The sequence below is a fragment of the Acipenser ruthenus genome, chromosome 4 (genome assembly GCF_902713425.1).
Source record: "Acipenser ruthenus chromosome 4, fAciRut3.2 maternal haplotype, whole genome shotgun sequence".
In the NCBI taxonomy this organism is placed as follows: Eukaryota; Metazoa; Chordata; class Actinopteri; order Acipenseriformes; family Acipenseridae; genus Acipenser; species Acipenser ruthenus.
The window spans coordinates 79,027,371-79,050,714 of NC_081192.1; the positions used below are offsets into that span (position 1 = coordinate 79,027,371).

General features: G+C 37.0%; 1 protein-coding gene across 2 annotated transcripts in view; it reads left to right on the forward strand.

Moving 5' to 3' along the window:
* The first annotated feature begins 427 nt into the window (after positions 1-427).
* The window catches only part of LOC117962749 (RNA-binding motif, single-stranded-interacting protein 3), a 379,650-nt gene continuing 356,733 nt past the window's right edge, over positions 428-23,344 (forward strand). Inside the window, exons 1-2 of one of the 2 annotated variants that reach the window (XM_059022898.1) lie at positions 428-611; positions 7,582-7,766. In XM_059022898.1, the coding sequence (XP_058878881.1) occupies positions 7,593-7,766 (174 nt within the window). In that variant the 5' untranslated portion in view covers positions 428-611; positions 7,582-7,592. The remainder of the gene's footprint in view (positions 612-7,581; positions 7,767-23,344) is intronic. The other variant, XM_059022899.1, reaches the window with a different exon arrangement.

The window sequence follows — 23,344 nt, forward strand, 5'->3', positions numbered from 1 at the left end:
GTTTTCAAAAGTGTTAATGCCAGGAACTGTTGTACATTGTATACTGTATTTCAATGTTAACCCCGACTCTGCTGTGCTTTTTCCATCGACCCGAAGCACTTCTAGTGCGAAACGTCCGAAAAGTGGTAAATGTTATTGGGGGGTTGCTAAGAAAATGTCTTTGGTAACAGTATTACACAGTAACATTTTATTTTAAGGATGAAAAGTGGAAAGCACACGCATTTCATTAAAAATAAGATCGCAATCTCACCATCACATTAAAACAACAGAAATGACAGCGAGCCAGCCACTCTCTTGCCTCTGCCTCCGAATAAGGGACCCTGTGTTTAACAGAGTTTGGGTAAAGTGTGGGAGGAGTCGGGTTTGGCATTGAAATGAGATCACGCATTCAAATGACACCGGCAGAGTTTGTGTTGAGCTGTGCGTTGTGTCGTCAGCGGCAGCGGCAGTACAGAGCCTACCCTGAAGGATAACTTCATAGGACCTTTGTAGCAGTAAAAACATAAATAACAAAAACGAACGTAGTGTAATAATTATTCAAAATCGTCACGTTTATCATCTTTATTTACTATGTTGGGGACTGTGTTATAGCTGGAACGCTGAAGACCAAGGTATAGTTTTACCGTTATTTTCATATTGTTCATTTTTTCTTCATTTTAAGTACAGTGTACAGTAAAGTAAATGTCTGAATGTATGCATATTATTTTAATGACCCAAATTAATTTACTCTTAATAGTTATCAGATTAATTGTATGGATTTATGTAGTTTTTTTCCGAAACTGCTTTTGATGTTTCATAAATTAATCAGAACAGTATTAACATCTACTACAGTAGACTGGAGAATAACGCTACCAGTCCATTAAAAATGTGTCACGAAGGTCTAGGGTTCAGTTTTTGAACGCTTTGGCAGCTTTAAATCGTTCTTTAGGTCCATTTAATACTTTGTTTGCCGATTAAGTTTTGCAGGAAAAATATTGATTTGCAGCACAACCTGTATTTGAGTAATTTTAGACCAACATCATCTATATTAACATGATTTCTTATCTAAAGATACAGTACTTCACTTTTTTTTTTTTTTGAACACATTAAGCATGTTTATTATATAATTAGGTATTACTGTTTGAGGGCTTCTAAGATCCTTTTTGTGCAGAAGTTCTAGCAAAGAAAGTGCAGGTAAACAACAATATTGTTTATATAATAAAGTAACTTTTGTGTAACACTAGGATTATAAAGTAACTGTTATATGTGTAATTTTACAAAACAACAATTGGAATATTACATGATATCATTTACTCATGTTTAAAAAAAGCAGTAGTTTTTAAGTTTGTCACCCAGCATAGTGTGGGATTTGTGAAGTCTCGGATATCCATCTGTGGACACGAATATAAAGCTTTTTCTTTTAATGGTTTTTAAAATGTCATGCTTCTCTAGTGTTAAAATTGATTTTCAGTTTTATTTAAATCTTTTTAAAGTGTATCAACAATTGATTGAAAAGTACATTCAATAAAGATAAATGCCATAATTGTAACTGAACGGCAAATTTAAAGAATCAGTTACACCTTCATGTTTATAGAACTGGGTGAAATACAGTACAGGGTTTCCACAATATAATAGAAATATGTGCCACAGCACTGTCAATTATACAATACTTTGATGTGAAAGGTCTGCAAGTTGATCTTAAGGGCAGTTCAAAACTTTTGTGTCTGTTCATTGTGAAACATCAGTTGTTTGTGCAGTCTTTGATAAGGAAACCCCAGACACAACCACTTACTTTCAGTGAAATCTGTTACATCTGCTGTCTTGTCCATCATGATCTGAATATGACAAGCAATAGGAAACGCAGATATGTTATTGTTACTGAATTCATAGTCAGAGATTATACCATTTTATATGTTAACTATTACAGATGTTTCGAGTTTTTGTCCAACTTCTGCATTTCTCACTGTGCAGTTCTTAATTAATTCTTGACATAAAATTATTATTTTGGCTCCTCGTCTATGGCGTGTGCTAGCCACTAGTCTGATACATAAAGTAACAGTAAAGTAACAGTAAATCATCAGCAGCCATGAACTGAAAACCTTGCATATTATGAATGTGTTTCTTTGTGTAGCATTCATATTTAGAAGAATAATGATGTATGATACAAAGTTAAGCCAAATGTTGGACTCAAATTGGAGATTAAAGTTTTAGGGCACCTTCCCTGCATATCCATAGTTTATCCTTTACTCAGAAAAGGATTATTGTTATAAACTGTTGGTATGGAGCTCCTACGAGATCTTGCATTTTATTTATATCTGCTGTACACTTACCTTGTTATGCTATTTGCAATCATTCTAAGTGGTTAGGAGTTTTCCTGTTCATTTTATATATAGCGGTCTCTGTCTGGCATTCAGTGCTGCCCTATGCCTTGTATAATAATGCAAAAATATACTTGTTAAATTGTGGTTATGTTTTCAAAATTGTGGTTATATTTTCAAATATATTTGCCAATATGTCCCACAGATGCAGATATAGTGGTTGAGGGTGAGGCATTTGTGAGACATCACAACAGAGTGGTAGTGAAAAGGACTTCAAGGCTGGAATCAGAGTAGTCCGGTATCCTGGTCTTCTCTGCAGTGCAGGCCAGTTTTTTCTTCCAGGGATAAGAATCAAGAGGCCTGCTCGACTGGCACTCTTGCAAAATCGGAGATATTACACCATTTTTGATAAACTGAAAATGTCAAAAGAAATATTGTTCTGTAGCCAATTCCTTGATTTCTAGACTTACTAGGCTTTCAAAATAGAAATATAAAATTGCATACACTTAAAAGTTCGTAAATTAAATTAACATTTGGTGTTTTCACACATTTACACATTTTTTCTACATGGTTTTAAAAAGGTCTTTCCCGTTCTTCAGTCTCTTCCCTCTATTCTACTAAAACAGCCTTACATGCAAGCACTTATGCTGTGTCTGGTGTATAGACAAAACTCTGAAAATTTTGTGGAAAGGTCACAGGTGAGGTAAAGTAACAAAGATTGGGCTTTATTTTGTTTAAAGGTCAACTTTTTTTTTTTTTTTTAAAAGCTTAAAGGGGTAATACACATTTCTTAACTCTGATTAGTATAATAGTTTTCTTGCAAGTCCTTTATAATGTTTCTGTTGTTATAAGAAATACTACCATTTCCATATACTTAAGTATTCTATGGTAAATTCTACAATTTACAAATGGGTCACTTCATGAAAAAGGGTTACATGGGTGAAAGTGTTCTGTCTGTAGATGGAATTCCATCAAAATGGCTTCTCCCAGGTCCATTCATATTACTGATCTAAAAATAAACTAGATCAGCGAACATCTCTCAACATGCGTCCGGTTTATGACACCGGAGCGCTGCTATTAAGATATCCCAGCCGCACTTCCAAAGCAGTAAAATGTCTTGTACTGTGATTAATGCAAGCGCCATTTTCAACGTGAATGGCTGCGGAAACACGACTTGATGAGGACAGAAACAACATGTGTCGCCAAGTTTGTGTTTCTAAAAAAACAAACAAAAAAAACAAAAAGAAAACAACAACATTCACAGTCGGGTGTCCAAATGAATATACCTCGGAACGAAATGCTGTTCTTGAAAATGCTCCACCGGGTAATGATACACAGTAAGAGATATTGTAAACGTATCTATCTGATAGACCAAAACAGTCATGCCTGCCTGATTAGCTATGCCTGAACTGTCAAGTGGTGCTCGATTAGTTTTGAACTGGAGAGAGAGTGACAGAGTGAGACAATGTGAGAAATGCATACTATTTGTTGTTTAGTTGAAGTGTATACTTACTGTTAAAGTGCAATAAAAGTCATGAAACAAAAACCACAGCTCCAGCTCCTTTTTAACAACACTACATTTTTAAAACTTCATGTTTACTTTTATATGAATAATGCATGTCAATATGTAATTTTTCAGGCTATAATGCATGACATTTTATTTATTTATTTATTTATTTATTTATTTATTTATTTATTTTAACTAACACTAATTATTTTTCTAATAGAGTTTCTTCACATATTAACAATCCTTTTGGAGCATATAGAAGATAAACACATTGTAACTTTATCTTTGTTTTTATTTATTGTACATCATTTTTACAATGGAGATTTATAATGTAATTTGGAAATATGTGTGTGTGTTTAAAAAACATTTAAGTCTTGTTGGAGAGGGGCTTCAGGGTTCAAAGAGTGTGGAAGACAGCCCTCCAGAATAGACTGTCAAGTGACAGACTGCATCCTTGTCATAAGAGTTGAGGGACCTCACTGGAAGGAGTTTGATTATGGGAAGGCCCGGGCAAAGATCACAAATCAAAAGAAAAGAATCTTGTGCACAACAGCTGCAAAAAAAGTGACTTGTGTTTCTACAAGGTAATTTCAAAGACCTAATTCATACTGACTAAGTGAAAACTTTGTTTTTAAATTTTTATTTTTTGTTGTTCATTAGAAACAAAGGTCAGTAAACACTGTTGCCATGTATAAAAATACTGTGGCTGTGTTGAATTCTTAATAATAAAACATATTGACCCCCTGACAAAAATTTTGGTAGGGGGCCAAATTGGCCCTCAATCAGTAAGTCCTGGAGCAAACATTGGATTTCAAAAACTATGTTTGTAACTAGCCTCATGTGAATTTCTTTTTCTACAAAGTCAAGTTCAAATGTTTTTTCTGAAAGTGGTCCAAAATGGCTCAGAATGCATCTGAGAGCATATAAAACCCCAGAGCGTTGGGAGGCCTAAGTGGCCCCCAGATCCCCAGCCTAAAGATTGGTTTTGCCCCAGGAGTCAAAATAATCATTGGCTACTTTCACCCATGGAGTTACCAACGTGTACAGATTATGGTTTAATTGACAATGTTTATTTATTATGTCGTACTCCTGCAACATTTAATCTCCTAAACACAACAATTATTAATATTATTAATTAAGGACCAGGGGTCACAAATGGAGATTAGATAAAGGGGCATTCAGAACAGAAAATAGGAGGCACTTTTTTACACAGAATTGTGAGGGTCTGGAACCAACTCCCCAGTAATGTTGTTGAAGCTGACACCCTGGGGTCCTTCAAGAAGCTGCTTGATGAGATTCTGGGATCAATAAGCTACTAACAACCAAACGAGCAAGATGGGCTGAATGGCCTCCTCTCGTTTGTAAACTTTCTTATGTTCTTATAAAGTAAAATCACGATTCAAATGACTTATGATTGACATACAGTTAGTTCAACAGAATTTAGCCAGAATTCATTGGTTCCAAATAATACAGATTAACACACACTTTGCAAACTTTAACTCTATACTAATTAAAGTAGTTCAACTAGCTTTTAAAACAATGTTTACATACTAGCTGCACATTTACCCTGCCATTGGGAGTCAAGGGGTTGTCTGGTTCACCGAGCAGCAGCACCAGGGTCTGGAGGTTTGGATGACTCTAACTAGCTCTCTGACCCTTTTACTTATACAGGCAAGAAAACAAATGTACTGTAATTACACTTCACACTGTGTATTCTTTGTTCTCTAGTAAATATCATATCTTCCTGCCTCAAGGATTTGTATTTTTAGGGTGTTTTCTGTGCCCACAATAGTTTTAATTGCGCTTTACGAGTCTGTTTAACATTTGCTACTTCCTTAATCAAGTTAATCACCCCTTTGATCTAAGTTAAGGTGTTATTATTTGTTTTCTCTACTTTTGAAAATGTCATAGAAGTGTCACACACTATACAGAGGTCTATCTTGCGTTTCAAATTCTTCTGCATCCTCAATGCCTATGCTTGTGAGCAGGGTCAGGCTCTAATCTATACAGGGTGATCATAGGATCCGAATCAGGACGTCCTACAACCTTTTAGATAGATATCCACAACTCAGAAGGTCTGGAGAATACCACCCCTTGTCTGAGCTATTACCTGGTTTAGGTTCAGTCACCACTCCTGCGCTCCAGCAGCAGTCGTGTCTCAGGACTATGCAGAGAACTATGCATGACAACGGCTGCTGCAGAGTCACTTACAATAGGACCTTGGTTTTACATCTCATCCGAATGATGGAGCACAAGGAGGTTAAGTGACTTGCTCAGGGTCACACACAATGAGTCAGCAGCTGAGCCCGCCCCTTTTTTATGTATTACTGTTATTTTCAGTGTATTATTATTATTATTATTATTATGATGATGATGATGATGATGATGATGATGATGATGATTTATGTATTATGTGACATCGAAAAAGCCATATTTTTATTGTTTGCAGGGTGGATGAAAAGCTGTCCGAGATTACTATTATTGGTTGCGTTCGTATTTTGTATGTGTAGCCTGCTCTCGTGAATGTGTGACTGATCAGCTTCTGACTATTGGGTTAGCAGACAGTCACGCATTTATATTTAAACTCGTGCAAAACACTGGCCGAGGGGTTAATAGGATAATTGATAGCTTGTTAACCCCTCGGGTTATAAAGTATAAAACCAACCGTTTACCATTGCAAGGTGGAAGAGTGTCAGAGGCAGGACGAAAGACGTGAGGTGTGAGTCTGAGTTAAAATTCAAAGATAAGCAATTGCTATTATATATATACTTGTTTACACCAGTTCCGTTATCTGTTTGTTTTGGCCCTTGTGCCATTTTGTTTTGTGTGTTTAGTCAAAGCGGCATTGCCCCACCATTTTGCCCCACCATTCCTGGTTTTTGGTTTCATTTCCCTGGTCTGACGTCACCCTACAGGCATCCTCACCACAAGTATTTATCGAGATTACTCAGGACTTCAAGGTAATGTTGCATTTTATCCCCTGAAAATACATTTTTGTCTCAGTGTTAAAATTAAAGGGTAAATTACTCCCAGACCCAAAACCTTATCTGGAGCGCTGACTGGACCACTTGCATTATAGAGCGGTTCTGTAATATTTAGTTGTTTTTATTTTCTCTGTATTTTAGCCTAACTCGCTGCTATCTGTGTGGTTTCACATGTATCTTTTGTTTCCCTGTGTGAAATATTGTAATGTTTTGACCTTCAACTCTAGACCGAGGCCAAAAGATATTTAGCTTTGCTAAAATGCCCACTTGTTTTGTTTTTTTGTATGACTCTCAGGTGCACATGGGATATTAATATCAAGGAAAAGTAATTGCTGGTAAAGAAAACAACAAACAAATACTGTAACTAAGCATGTAAATAAAACACCTGTATGCTTCTTCTTTGCTTGTGGAGAGGGGTAGGGTTTATCTTCCACTTAACTGATTATCATTACTTGCAGTGCACTATATCAGTCTTTGAGATTTCACTTTGTGACTCTGCAACTTTGTCGAAGGGCTGTCTTAGAAGCTGTCCAGCAAGGTAGCACACTTTCGCAGAGTTTATCTTAGTCGTTAGGGATCTGCTCAGTTAGCATTGGATTTATTTAGGGGGTGACTGAAGGCCATTTCACAAGCGTGCACAGGGGCAAATGTGAAAACTGAAAGGAGAAAAAACAAACAGGGATCTTATTTGCTGTTAGTTCCTTTGCCGATGCTGCCTGTCTGCCTGTCTGTCTGTAATGTAATGCTGTTAACAAGGAGAATTATTTGCTGGTCTTTTTGTCTTGCAATGTAGTGAATTAGAAGATGGAGCTGGATGTTGAGGGAGTTTCTCAGCACTCTGAGCCCATCCCCCACTCTCCGGAGTCTGGAGGCTGTGAGCAGCAGGAACAGCAGGATGGGCAACCAGGGGAAAGTGTAACTGCTAGTGACAGCCACAGCAAGGACACAAGACCAGGCAGTGACAACGACGACAAGAAAGTAAGGCCGGTTCTGCTCTCCTTAACAAAAATCACAGCACTTTCTAGCTAAGGTTGGCTTGTAGGACAGCAGCGAAGGGTTACGTTTTGCATGTCTGGCAGTCGAGCAAGCCATTGTGCATTACCTGATTCTCCACAGCTTGGTAGCAAGGCAGCTAGGAAGCGCAGAAACAGCTCTAGCATTAGCATTAGCATCTTGCGTAAAAATGCAAGTAGTTTGCAATTAAAAGAAATGCATGATATTTTTGTACAGAGGTAGGTTTTAGAATTTGATTAGTCAAAGGTATTAGTTATGCAGAAGCTGATTCTTGCTGATCCCTGCTGGTACTGTATGATTTTGTCTATTGCTTCACATATCTGCTAAATGAATATGGTATAAGTTAGTCTGGGAGGAATACATTTAAATAGCATTTATTAGGATGCTTTGATAGATGGGAATCTATTCATAGTTGTATTGAGTGAATGTGGGATTTGGGTCAGCCAAAAATGTGTTTACACACCAATGTTCATGCATTGCAGGTTAATAGTTTAGGAAATTGTGGCGGGGTGCCCCTCCCCTGTGCATATTTTGTGTTTTATGTGGTGTGTATGTATTGGTGCACGGGGTATAAATTAGGCTATGTAGCATGGGTGATTTAAAATGTGTATTTGTATTTAGGCACAGGGATTGCACACGTACAGAGTAAAGTGTGTATTTGTATGTGGCATGGGGATTGCACAAATTAGTTCACGTGCCGGGATCCAAATGAATGATTAATCTGGTGTGTTCAGAGGCGGAACGAGAGTCGGGAGGTAGAGAGGAAATATAACTAATAATTACAATTGCTATTCGTGCTGGTTTTACACCAGCGTGATACTTGTGTGTTCCGTGTCTGTTTTGTTTGTCTGTTTTGGCCACCGTGCCGTTTTCATTTGGAAAGTGTCTGTTTAAATCATTTATTTTACAATATATCTGCGCAGCAGCGCCGTCACTCATCAAACTGTGTTTCTTCCGGGTCTGATGTCCCCACAAAGCTATCCTGTTCACAGAAATATAAACAGTTATTTTACAGCTGTGGCCAAAAGTTTTGCATCATGTAGAATCTTAGGATTGGGACATAATAAAAATAAATATATATATACATATATATATATATATATATATATATATATAATTAGAGGTTGGCACAGGTACCCAAAAACCCAGGTAGCTGTCTGGTTTTAAATGACTGGCAAAGTGGTTAACAGTGTGCAGGTGCAGGAATGCAGCAGTGATCAATGAACAGACAGACAACGGTAATCCAGGTGCAATGTTATTTATTTTTTATAATTTGATGACAAAACGGCAGTAAACAATAACAATGAGAAACAAGCAATACCGCGGTGTTTATTGCACTGTTTTAATCCACGGGTTAGTCCCGAAATAATAGTCCTGATCTTATACATCCACACGTAACACAAAACACAAACATAAGTCCACAGTGAGTGCTAAAGTGCTCGTGGTGCAAATACAGTTATTCGTGAAACAAAGTGCAGTGTAGTCCGGGTTTGTGCTGGCCTCTGGCGACAGCTCCTTTCTAAATGACAGCCTTCCTTCTAACCTTGGGAATGAATTGTCTGGTCATCCAGTCCAGGGCACTCTGTTCCCTTTACACAGCGTCCTCACTGGTCGGGAGAGAGATTTATCACCAAGAATCATTCTGTCTCTGTCACAATGACCCAACCCGAACCAGGTCTCTTTTTACTACCCGGGTATCGATTATTAATTTGAGAATTTAAAGAAAATGTAGCAAATATGACAATACCGTTGTAAGCGCGGGTCTCTGGCCGGCGTAATAAAGACAACATTTAAAACAACCTTTGCATTAGCAGCAAGTACACCTCAATAATAATAACTGCGGCAACTACTCTCAGGAACTAAATCTGAAAGAAAACATAACATCCTGTATGTCAGTGATAACTCTTAATTATACATTAATAATAATGACAGTGTGGCTTCCATACAGAATGCTTTATCTACAGTTATTGTGCAGATATAGTTTCTTACCAAAAATATCAAAGAAGTAGCTGTGAACAGGATGTGAGTGGTGCAGTAAAACAATGCAATGTCCAGACAGTATTTCCCCAAAATATCTGTGTTTATTTCGATCCAAAAAAAAGAAAAGAAAGAGTATAATAATACTAGTAATCAGCCACCTCTCTACCAGCAATAGGGGAACACGGCAGGTTACAGTCCTGATTAAACAAAACAAAACACTCCTCAACCACAATCCTCCATGCACGAAACGGTGCTCTGGTCCTCCCAGGATAGTGGTACGTGGGTAGTGCTGTACGATGCTGTGCTGTGCTGTGAGGGACGTGCTCCAGGGTTTGGTGCTGGTTCCGTGACTGCAGCTCCCGGCGTTCAATCCTCTATAAAACACAACAAAACCAACAACAAAACAAAAACACGAGCTCCAGCTGTATTTCTGCTTCAGCGCAAGGGCGAGTACTGATGTAGCTGCTTCCCCTTTGTACCCAAAAACTCCTCCCTGCAATCAACCCGTCGCCATGGTTTCTCCTTCTGGGTACGTGCAACTACGTGCTCCCCCTAATATGGTCACCTTCCGGTTTCCGCCTACCGTCAAGGCTGCCCATCTAGAAGGAAGCATACCACCAACCTTACACAGCGCCCTTTCTGGTTGGGAGGGAGATTTACAGTTCAAATTCTTTCTCGACTCTGTCACAGTAGCCTTTATTTAAAAATAAATAAGCAAAAAACTAAAGTATTGTGAGCGATGTACCCCAGAAAACAGACTGAAAAATGTATTTTATTTTTAATGAAGTACATTTAATAAGAAAAAGCATACGCACTAAAATGTGTAAGGTGCAAAGTACAAAATTAAATCAGGATGAGAAAATCATTACTCACAATGTTTTGCTTGGATGCCTTGTTAATGTAAGACTCAAATATGTACGTTTATCAGTTCAGATTTGGAGGACTGCACCTTTAAGCTTCGTTTTGGACTATTGTTTTTGCCAAAAACAGACCGGTGAACAAGAAAAAACGGATGTGACAAAAAGGGATAAACCGGAAAAGCGAGAGAAAGAGCATTAAGATATACTCCTTGCATATACTTTTGTTTTGTGAAAACTACCCTGTGTTCTGACTGAGAAAATAAATAAAACTTCTATTATTGGAACCCTTGCATCGCCCTGAATCAATACAAGAACAACATTACATTAACAACAACAGCGGAATATGGCCAATAGATGTCGCAAAGAATCTCATGTATGAAGCACATTTAACATAACTGTATTCAAACAGATTATTATTATTATTATTATTATTATTATTATTATTATTATTATTATTATTATTATTATGTTTCCAGTACTGAAAAAGGTTACACAAGTCTACAGATCTGAAGTGACTAAATGTATGTGTGCTATATATTATTTAAATATGTATCATGCACTTAAAACATTAATTTATGTTAATTTTTTTTTTCTTTTTTTTTTTTAATCATTACCCGAAAAAGATCAGAGTATCCGGGTATATATATATATATATATATATATATATATATATATATATATACACACATACATACATACATACATACATACACACATACTGTAAGAAAGTGTAGTCCGGGGAGAACACAGGACTACACCTCCCAGAAGGATAAGGACATTTAATTGTTTTATTGTTTAAAAATCACCTGCACCTGGCTGATATTGTAAATTAGAGACAGATGCAGGGTATTTAAAGAAAACAGTCAGTCAGCTCAGGGTGTGTGGAGGGCCCGGTTGATGGTGTTTTCAACTGTAAAATACAAAGTAAATGTAATATTCCCATATTATGCCACACCTTTCTTTAAATATTATACTACTTTCCTTGCAGATAAACTCAGATACTGAAACTCTGCATTTATTTAATATTCGCAAATTAACATTTTAATTCATGGTTCACTGCATCCCTATTCTTTCCCTCGTGCTTTTAGAATGTTGAGTAGCTAAAATGGCTCATTTCATAAAAATAAAAGTTGTCTTTATACAGTTTGGGGCATCTAACCAAGGTACTCGTTAGATACCCAAGTGACCGGACCACCAAAGTTGAGAATCAAAGTGGATTTGAAGAAGAACCTTAGCCATCCACATGGAAAACTAGCCTCTGCGACTATGATCAGAGTAAAATCAGTAGACAAGATGTGGCAGAGCAGACATGCCAAGAAAGTTGACTTTAGCATCTATAAAAAGGGCTGGTTTTGTCTTATCTGTACTGCTGGTTAATTGGTATAGTCTGTGTTGCAGTGTTTTTTTTAATGCATTTAATACATGGGCTGCCTTTATACAAAGCAGAGAGCCAGGGAGAATGCATTGTGCTTAGACCCATAGTAATACAAAATCAAGGTTCAGGGATCAAGCTAGATCTGCAAGTTTAAATAAAAGGATCAATCAAGTGCCAATCAATCGAATTACTTTTATATAGCGCCTTTCATGGCGAGCCATCCCAAAGCGCTTCACGGCCAAGTAAGTAAAAATGCCTATGAAAACCAGACCAAACAATAAAAGTAAAATAAAAACACAAAATAAAAACATAAATACAATCAAACTCCAAAAGCTTGAGAGAACAAATAGGCAATTTCTTAAATTTTGCCACGGAATAAGCATTCTGATGATCCCCTGGCAAAGTATTCCATTTTGGGAAGTACTGCAACCTCCTAGTGTGACACACCTAGACTGGTGAAACGAGCAGCTCTGAATTTGTCAATCGTAGATATGTAGACCCCCAAGTACTTTAAAGGTCAACAGCAGAATTTTAAAAGTGATACAGAAGCTAATTATCAGCTGTCAGCAGATGGAGACCGCCAATGTAATGTTAAGCGGGCAGACACATCAATAGCACGCTATTCCCAAAATGGTACTGTACTGTACTCATAGTTTGTTGTTTGTTTTTCAGAAGTAAAAACATTGTTGTTTTGTCCTGGAAAACCAGTCAGTTTCAAACAGTGTAATTCATTATGAGACTGACATGCACAGTAAAAGACAAGAATAGAAAAATGTGACTTCACTCTGTTTTTTGTGATACTATTTTATTTTTAATATTTCTGAAAAAAAGCGTCTATAGGAAAACATCAAAATGAAAAACACATGACATTAATTAAATAAATACATAGATAAATCAAATCAAATAAATTAAATCAAATAAAAAATTGGAAACCAACAACATTTACATAATTTATTGTACCACAAACAACTACATTAATTTATTCATGAAAAACTATACAGAACAAAAATTATACAGAACTCAGTAATAAAATAAAAATATGTTTAAAAAAATATGTGCCCATGATAACTGTTTGTTATTTTTCACTCTAATTGTGCAAATTTATTATGGTTTTCCAATGCTTATAATTAAAGACCAGCCCCCCTTTCTTCCCTCTGCCTGCTTTGTAGCAGCATCTCAGTGTTCCATCACCCAGCCTTGGTTGACGTCTGTCACTCTCACCTCAATTGAGGGAGGCCCGGAGGGTAAGACCCTGGTCCTAAATTACTCGCTCAACTCAAACTGTCAATCATTACCATGTTCAGTCTACCATACCTGTCTGAGTGTTGCCCCAACCTTTGAATAACCATTTACCATGGTTTACCACATGTTTTCTATGCATTACTTCTCTGTCATTTACCAAAACTATCTATCTATCTATCTATATATATGTATTTACTATTGGTGATACCTGTAATATTTCATTGATCTTAAATGGTGAAGACTTAATTGCTGTCTAGATTTTTATAGAAAGAACTACACCAAAAGACTAACATATACTAGCTGATGTCTGATTTTTATAGTTAAGTATATATATATCCTCTACAGTTTATTATTGGGAAAGTGTTGCTTCAGCTTTTTCAATAATCTGAACAGAAAATAAATTGCTCTATCAGCAGAATGACATTCACAGTAGTTACTGTTTGACATGCAATTCAACCTTTTTCATGCTTTGCAAGTGCCAAGGTAGAATGAGTAAATGGGTCAGAGTGTTTTTTTTTTTTTACCTTAGGTCAGGCAACGAACCAGAGAGGTACTTATTAAGAGCAGGCCGTGATTAGAGTGGCAAGTAGTAACTAGGAGCATTCAATTTGCAGCACAATGGTGAATCAGCAGTAGCAGCATCTACATTTATAATTTAGCTGAGAGTGTATATCTCAGAATGACAATAACAAAGCATTCTAAACTCTTAACAGGTTATATATAAATAGATTAAGTACATTAATGTCAGGGTTTAATCTTTTTATTTAGATTTAATAACTTCTAATATGTTTGTAAGTATTGTGTGGGTATTTCCAATCAAGTTGAGCGTGTACTTTCCCTTACACTCTTTGTATGACAGACCCCAAAGCAAAAGCAGATACAGCAAAGAGTGCATGACAAATACACTCTCAACTTGATTAGAGGTATCCACCAAACACTTAGAAACATACATGATTACAGAAGAATGCTCCCTAATGAGTCAGTGATTTTTGTATTTAGGAAACCAATTACCAGCAGTACCAGTGTCTCTGTTTGTGTTTTTAAATAAAGAAAAAGCTTTTCAACAGTACACTGTATGTGTAGTTGTGTGTGTGCGTTTACATGTGTGTGTGTACACTCGGGGCAGGATTTTCTAAAGGTTGTAAATGATAACTCCAGTGTTAATCGACAAATTGGTATGTAGCATTGATTTTGGCATTTTCAAGCGGTCGTTATGCCGATTTCGATATTAAATAATCGTGCTAATGTGATTTCCAAAATTATGTTGATTTAAGAAATAATGTTAATATCTCAACCAGCATTGCTTCTTGCGACTATTTATTTTGTTTGCGTGGGAATTTAAAAGCAAATCCATGTTAATTGTCATCATTTATCAGGATTTAATTTGCTCTTGGAAAAGGAGGGTTTTAATTAAGGAAAGAGTATATAATTCACTTTGAAACAGAAATTTAACAGACCGTGGCTGTGACGCCGACAATACAGAGAGAGAGTGTACAGGACAAGAGTTCATTTCTTACAGACTGCCTAGATAATTCAATATTTGTAGTAAAGAAAACATTTTAGCCTTTTCTATACTTGTGGTCATGAATGAGATTTATTCACTTGTTTTAACCATTTGTAACCTTACAGAACATTTGTTGTATTGCAAAAATGATATACCATTATTTGCATTCAGTGTAATGTTACTACCAAGAAATTATCAACTGTAGCCTATCTGAACTAGATATGCACATTATATGACAGCTGACCTCTACTGTAGATTGTATTTGAATTATACAAATAAAAAACTAAAAGTAAATAATTACAACTTGGTATAGAAAACGGCATATTAGATATTACAATAAAGTTTCCTTAGGTGATTGCAGATTTGCAATGCGTCCTTGGCTTTACACCCGTGTCTAATCCACACAAGAACGAAGAACAGGTGTACTACATGGAAACACAGATCCAATAGGAATGTGATCGAGATCATAAACATGGATTTTGCCTAGACGTATTTGTAATGTTGTCAGACTCCCCCCACACTTTATGTACAACGTACACTTTTATCTTCACACGTCTGTATGCATATAAAATGTTCTTTAGTACTGCAAGTGTTCGGTGGCTACTTCTAATCATGTTGAGTTTGTTTATTTATTTATTTAACAAGGAATACATTAACGACCTCATCGACTCAGTTTCAAAGCATTAACAGATTGTTTTTATTAAGAAATTTCGTTTGAAAATCACTTGCTACTAAAGCTGTCTTTACTATAGCGTGAGTTCGATACAATAACACTGGTTTTTGAGCCCCCTCCCCCCAGTGTCTTGAGGGATGAGCAGCCTGCTTCCATGTGCAGTTCCCATGATTCATGCACCTTCACATCACAGGCCCCGCTACAGTAAATGTGATTAGGTGCTGTCACAATACATTTAGCCCTCATCTGTTTCTAAAAGAATCCAGGTCAAAGGTTCCTCTACAGCAAAGTGGCCTTTTTAGTGCTTTTATTCGCTCTAATGGGAAATGATCGTTAATGAGAGCCATTTATAAACCTTGTCTGAATCAGTGATTTCTACCTAAAAAAATAACATGGCTGTCTGTCTCTCTTAAAAGAGATGGATGCAGAGCTCTTATTGTGAACCTGTTACAGGGATCACAACTTGATCAAGTGTGCTATCAGCCAATTGCTCGCTAAAGTAAGATGTGCTGCTGGCGACAAGTTTCTTTGATGGGATCATTCTCTGGCTTAATCCCTTTGACCCACTGACCCGTTTTCGGTGGCCTTCTCCCCTGTGAAGTGAGCCCTGTAAACGGTCTATTCAGCTATTCTCACTCTGCGTTATTGGATTTTTCATAGGCATTGTGCTTACATTTAGTAGCACATGTAATTGTTGTTTGCATGCATAGATGCCTGTCTGATTAATTTTAAACACCCCAGTTTAAGGGACTAAAAAAGGACTAGCTGTACATGCAGACTGCTCAGAATCAGGACAGCTAGCCCTTCATCTCAGAGAGGAATTTGGGGAAGTCAGAACACCCCAAGAATAAACAAGAACTCAAATGGCTGCAGCAAAGGCTTGGCAAAGCATCTCAAATGATTAAACAATTTGCAAACAAAAACTCCGTTTTTCTTTCAGTGCTTCAGTACTTTATAAGCGATCTTGACAATGTAATTTGTAACCTCCTGTTGCTGTAAGTAGTAGCAGGTGCATAAGGCTTACAAAGTGAAGTGCTGTCACGAGCGGTTTTCAAGAGGGAAGGAAGCTTGTGTAATTACAGCTAAAATAATATTACTTATCATTACAGAAAGCTATGTAAGAATGTAGTCTTAGTGTAAAATTTGACATGATACAGGTTTGTGCAGTGTAAACATTTAGTAAGTCATAACATTGGGAAACGTGTAATATCAGCCTTTTTAGGTTCATGTATGAATATATAGTAAAAAAAAGTTATGTCTTTAATTTAGGTTGTTTAACACTAGAACTACAGGACATACATATATACCTGGAACTAGTGGAGCTGTCTTTAACTGCTATATTAAAATGCATATTAAACTATTGTTGCATAGACTATTGTTCCGTGTTACTGTTTGTTTTCCTTCAGGCTTATGTTTGTGACACCGTTTTTGCTGCCTGCTTGGTACACGTGAGGGATACCTGTTACAGAACGAGACTTGGGGGTGGTGTTGGACGGGATTATGATTGGATGCATTGTTTAAAATGTTGCAAGTTTATACAAATGCTGGGCTATAAAATGGGGTGGTTTTAGCAGCTCAGAGACGACTTTTGTGATGCAGCGGGAGCATCCGACTGTGGAACAGCAGAGAATTACAATGAGCGAGATTTGTTTGTTTGTTTTATTTTATATAAGTGTTTTCTGTTTACCCGTCTTAGATTTATTTTGTGCCTGAGTTCAACTCTGTTGGCTATTCAGCGATCATTTCCGTCTGCAGTCTTGCAATAACTGGTATGCTACACTATTATTCTTTGAGTACTGTATTCTGTTGCTCATCCAGTATGACACTGAAAAACTCTCAAACTGACATGACACCGCACATTCCACTCGCCCATGTAAATACAGTTTCATAACAGTGCACCTCATACGCTTCCATTTTTGTAGGTGCCAATATAATTGTGTCATACATCTGTCACATGAGTGTCCTGTTCTTAAAGAGCTCCCATTCCTCCTATTCATGTTACTATGAATGCTAATGCCGGCCCATCACCCCTTCCTCCCTTGCAAAGACTGAATTATGCGATTGAACATCTGCAATTCCATACAAGAGAAAGTTATGCTAGGACATAGATTCATATTACAGCACTATTGGTAGTCGTTCTGTTATGCACTACAATTGACCATACATATACACTGCCCCTCATTTCTTTATTTATTTTTATTTATTTATTTACTTACTTTTTAGCAGACGTCCTTATCCAGGACTTACAATTATTACAAGAGATCACATTATTTTTACATACAATTATACATTTATACAGTTGGGTTTTTACTGGAGCAATCTAGGTAAAGTACCTTGCTCAAGGGTACAACAGCAGTGTCCTCCACCGGGGATTGAACCCACGACCCTCAGGGTCAAGAGTCCAGAGCTCTAACCACTACTCCACACTGCTGCCCCTCAAAAAATGTACTGAGCCAATAAAGAACCTTGTAGAACACCTGCAGGTTGTTCAGTAGTTCAAAGTAACATTGCAGTTAAAATTGAAGGCTTTTTTAATGCCTACCCCCTAGCCCGTTACCATTAAAGTACACACTGTAAATCTGATGCATTTGACTTATAATTATATTAGAACATTTATTCTGTTTTGTGTTTTAATATATATGTTTTTACAACATTTAAAAATACCAAGAAATGAGCATATACTATAAGCATATACTATTTCATGAACTAAATGTATCAGGTACGTTCTTTCCTTATTACTGATAATAATGGAATTAACTATTATTTTATTTATAAATATTTATTTTGGGAAATTAAATTAAGAGTAGTGTCCGTTATTGCTTATAAAGACCCTGAGAATAAATGTTTATGTCATTGCAGTCACTTGGGTAAAACAATGTCTTGTAATTTGTCCAAACATCAATGTTTTTCAACAAAACTTTCATGAAGTATTGTAAGGTCCCTCGGGTCATAGAATAACACGTTTTTATACATGTATCTCTAAGCAGAAAACATAATAAAAATTAAAAAAATAAATATTGTGTTGAAAAAAAAAGTAATCAATTTGAAAAGTGAAATACGACATGACAGGTTGCAGTGGAAATGTAGAGTACTATAAACACACTCTCAAGTACTATAAACACACTCTCAACTTGATTACTATAAATAATTCATTCTGACCTGTAGTTTTAAATGTTTCCAGTCACCTAACAAAGAAGGTCATTTTAGCTAATAAAAAAACACATTTTAAATCTGTAATCCTTGTGTTTGTTTAATATACTTCATCGAGATTATCCAAAAACCTGATATATCTTTTTAATCCAACTCTGCTATTTTATTTTGAAATGCCTTTTCAATTATCTGAAAGACGTGGTTATCACAACTAAATATGCGTCGGAAGTTGGAATTTTCCGAACAGAAATCTAAATATGTATGTTAAAACTAGAGCATGTGCCTGTATCTCAGCACACAGTTTGTCAATTCAGGTTGTAGGCAACACAGCTAGTGATTGCAATAGAAATGATGCTTTGATGGATTAAAATAAATTTACCAAGATCTATGAACCTTAAAAATGTATGTATAAAATGTACATGTTTTGTCAGTCCTCTTTGTGGGCCTGCCCTTCAGTTTAAAAGCCATGCTATTTCTGGAGAGGCAACTTTAAATAACTTGTTGTAAGAACAAAATGTACAAACAAAAGGAGGCCATTCGGCACACCAGTGCTCATCCGGTTCCTTGTAGCTGGTTAATCTCAAAATGTTGTCAAGCTGAATTTTAAAAGTACCCCAGTGATTCCACATGAACTACATGGCTATGCAATTTATTCCATAACTTCTGTCCTACTCCTAACTTCTGTCCTACTGTAAGTCTGACTCCAATTCCAGAAAGGAGATTTCAAGGAGATACATTAGCATTTGCTGTACATGATCTTTAGAACTGCAAATGAAATGTACAGTATGTATTCAGTAAAACAAAAAAACCTATGTGGCCTCCTGTTTTGTTTTCAATCAACCATCATGGGCTTATTTGAGGAGGAGGCTGTGTGGTCCAGTGGTTAAAGAAAAGGGCTTGTAACCAGGAGGTCCCCGGTTCAAATCCCACCTCAGCCACTGACTCATTGTGTGACCCTGAGCAAGTCACTTAACCTTGTGCTCCGTCTTTCGGGTGAGACGTAGTTGTAAGTGACTCTGCAGCTGATGCATAGTTCACACACCCTAGTCTCTGTAAGTTGCCTTGGATAATGGCACCTGCTAAATAAACAAATAATAATAACAAATAATAATTGATATTGAAAAATGTTAATTATAAGACTAGTGTTTTTTGTTTTTTTTTCCAACTGTATACTGGTAGCTTAATTAAGAGGATTCCTTAACAGTTTTAGGACGAACATGGGCTTTTCATATTTATATATTTTCAAAATGTGAACAAATAATAAAATTGCCTTTAATTTTGCAGACGCTGGAAAAGTTTTTAATTTGTACCATATTACAGCAAAAAAATAAATAAATCTGGTACCCCATTAAATTACTTATTAAAGACAGGAGAGAAATAATCTTCAATACAGTATTATGGATGTTCTAAATTTCAGACATCCTTTGCATTGTATCTTTTTGATAGTCATTTTATAAATTATTTTATCTGAGCTGTTTTATTCAGCAGTGAGGCAGCTGAGTGGTGATAGTGGAGATTTAGAGCTGTAGCAGATTGCAGGGAGTGTGGCTTTTCCATAGTAGGAGAGGCACCCAGCTAATAAGAGTCTGTAGGCTTGTGTGCAGGTTCTGGCTTTAATCTGGGGCAGCGCGAGTGCCTGGAATGGGAACCAGTGTGAGGCATGCTTATAGACACAGACACACTGAGAAGCAGCTCCCTTCAAAGAAGAGGTTACATTTTTACAATGTGTGTCTTTAATAAAGACACACACTGTAATTATATTTAAGTCTCGGCTACAGCTATAAATAGACAGGTTCTGAGGATTTTAGAATATTTACAGTACTCTGCAAAAGTTTTAGGCAGGTGTGAAAAAATGCTGTAAAGTAAGAATGCTTTCAAAAATAGACATGTTAATAGTTTATATTTATCAATTAACAAAATGCAAAGTGAGTGAACAGAAGAAAAATCTACATCAAATCAATATTTGGTGTGACCACCCTTTGCCTTCAAAACAGCATCAATTCTTCTAGGTACACTTGCACACAGTTTTTGAAGGAACTCGGCAGTTAGGTTGGCCCAAACATCTTGGAGAACTAACCACAGTTCTTCTGTGGATTTAGGCAGCCTCAGTTGCTTCTCTCTCTTCATGTAATCCCAGACAGACTCGATGATGTTGAGATCAGGGCTCTGTGGGGGCCATACCATCACTTCCAGGACTCCTTGTTTTTCTTTACGCTGAAGATAGTTCTTAATGACTTTCGCTGTATGTTTGGGGTCGTTGTCGTGCTGCAGAATAAATTTGGGGCCAATCAGATGCCTCCCTGATGGTATTGCATGATGGATAAGTATCTGCCTGTACTTCTCAGCATTGAGGAGACCATTAATTCTGACCAAATCCCCAACTCCATTTGCAGAAATGCAGCCCCAAACTTGCAAGGAACCTCCACCATGCTTCACTGTTGCCTGCAGACACTCATTCGTGTACCGCTGTCCAGCCCTTCGGCGAACAAACTGCCTTCTGCTACAGCCAAATATTTCAAATTTTGACTCATCAGTCCAGAGCACCTGCTGCCATTTTTCTGCACCCCAGGTCCTGTGTTTTCATGCATAGTTGAGTCGCTTGGCCTTGTTTCCACGTCGGAGGTATGGCTTTTTGGCCGCAAGTCTTCCATGAAGGCCACTTCTGACCAGACTTCTCTGGACAGTAGATGGGTGTACCAGGGTCCCACTGTTTTCTGCCAATTCTGAGCTGATGGCACTGCTGGACATCTTCCGATTGCGAAGGGAAGTAAGCATGATGTGTCTTTCATCTGCTGCAGTAAGTTTCCTTGGCCGACCACTGCGTCTACAGTCCTCAACGTTGCCCGTTTCTTTGTGCTTCTTCAAAAGAGCTTGGACAGCACATCTGGAAACCCCTGTCTGCCTTGAAATTTCTGCCTGGGAGAGACCTTGCTGATGCAGTATAAATACCTTGTGTCTTGTTGCTATGCTCAGTCTTGCCATGGTGTATGACTTTTGACAGTAAACTGTCTTCAGCAACCTCACCTTGTTAGCTGAGTTTGGCTGTTTCTCACCCAGTTTTATTCCTCCTACACAGCTGTTTCTGTTTCAGTTAATGATTGTGTTTCAACCTACATATTAAATTGATGCTCATTAGCACCTGTTTGGTATAATTGTTTAATCATACACCTGACTATATGCCTACAAAATCCCTGACTTTGTGCAAGTGTACCTAGAAGAATTGATGCTGTTTTTGCTGTTTTGAAGGCAAAGGGTGGTCACACCAAATATGGATTTGATTTAGATTTTTCTTCTGTTCACTCACTTTGCATTTAGTTAATTGATAAATATAATCTATTAACATGTCTAGTTTTGAAAGCATTCTTACTTTACAGCATTTTTTCACACCTGCCTAAAACTTTTGCACAGTACTATATATATATATATATATATATATATATATATATATATATATATATATATATATATTGCGACATTTGCAGCAGTTTTAATTAAATTCAAAGTAATTGGCAGAAAGTGCTAGCTACAACCAGGAAACACTTACAGGGCGGGTGGTGGTTTTGACATACTTTGTGTAGTTCTTGTCCTTTGTACGCATTTCGAGCAATATTATGTATTGCAGTCTGTTGTCATGCTAGCAGAATTATAAAAGAAAAAGCAATAACCCACACGTTTCACTCTGCCTGTCACTGGACTAGCATTTGAGTACTCTAATATCAGTTGTGTGCCACTACTTAAATGCTGTATTTTTTCAAACCCTGTTCACACTTTTTTGTTCGGTATTGTCAAAATAGTTGCTCCATTTTATTTTTATTAGGCAGGAATGACTCCCTTTATCCAGTATATACCTGGGCAGAGTATTCCATAAGGGAGAGGCAGGTGGCTGACAGGCTGCCAAGAGTAGAAGCAGGCAAGCAAGGTCAGAATGCCAGAATCTGAAGTACTGAGCTGCTGCCGGATAAAAGCATTAGCATGGAATATAGCTAATTGTTTGCAGCGGCTGAAGGCTGATTTCTGGGCTAGACTATGTCTTTTTTATTCAATAGTCTGGGCAGTCTAATGGGCCAAACGTGAGAGGTGGTTCTTTGATCTGGTTAGGAAGATTTGATTAATGGGCAATTAAGTATTTATGGAATAAAAAAAAAAAAAAAAGATAGGATATTTCCTGTAATTAAGTGGTATAAAGCACTGAACGCAAATGGTCTGGACTCAGAATAGAGTATGTATGATGGACAAGGCTTTCATGGAAGAGGTCTGAGATTTACAGATTCAGCAAGTAAAACTTAAAAACTGCAGAGCTCAATTGTTTGCTGAAGGCTGCATTTATTGATTATAGGTAATAAATAAATAATTTAGCATTTTGTTGTAGCCAGTCGGTGCGGGTAAACTTGGAATTGCCTGTCCAGAACGAAGCAACGACGTTCAAGGTTTTTAATGTATATTCAGTGGTTTTAAAACTCTAATTTTTATATACTAACAAAATCCTATATGAAAAACACGAGTAAAGCAAAAGGCTTTGAAATGTAGTTTTTAATTTATGGTTTGAGTACAGTCTTCTACTTATTGACTGAAACAACAATTCACTTGTTTCACAGGGAATGAGGGCCTGTACACTCCCTGAGAAACTCACCAACAGCGTGAGCAGCAATTCCTGATGCTGCCATCTAGTGAGAATCAAGGGAAGTAGAATTATTTGTGTACAACTGGTATCACATTAAGCGACGGAATAAATAACACTTCTCTATAGCGGTCTCTATG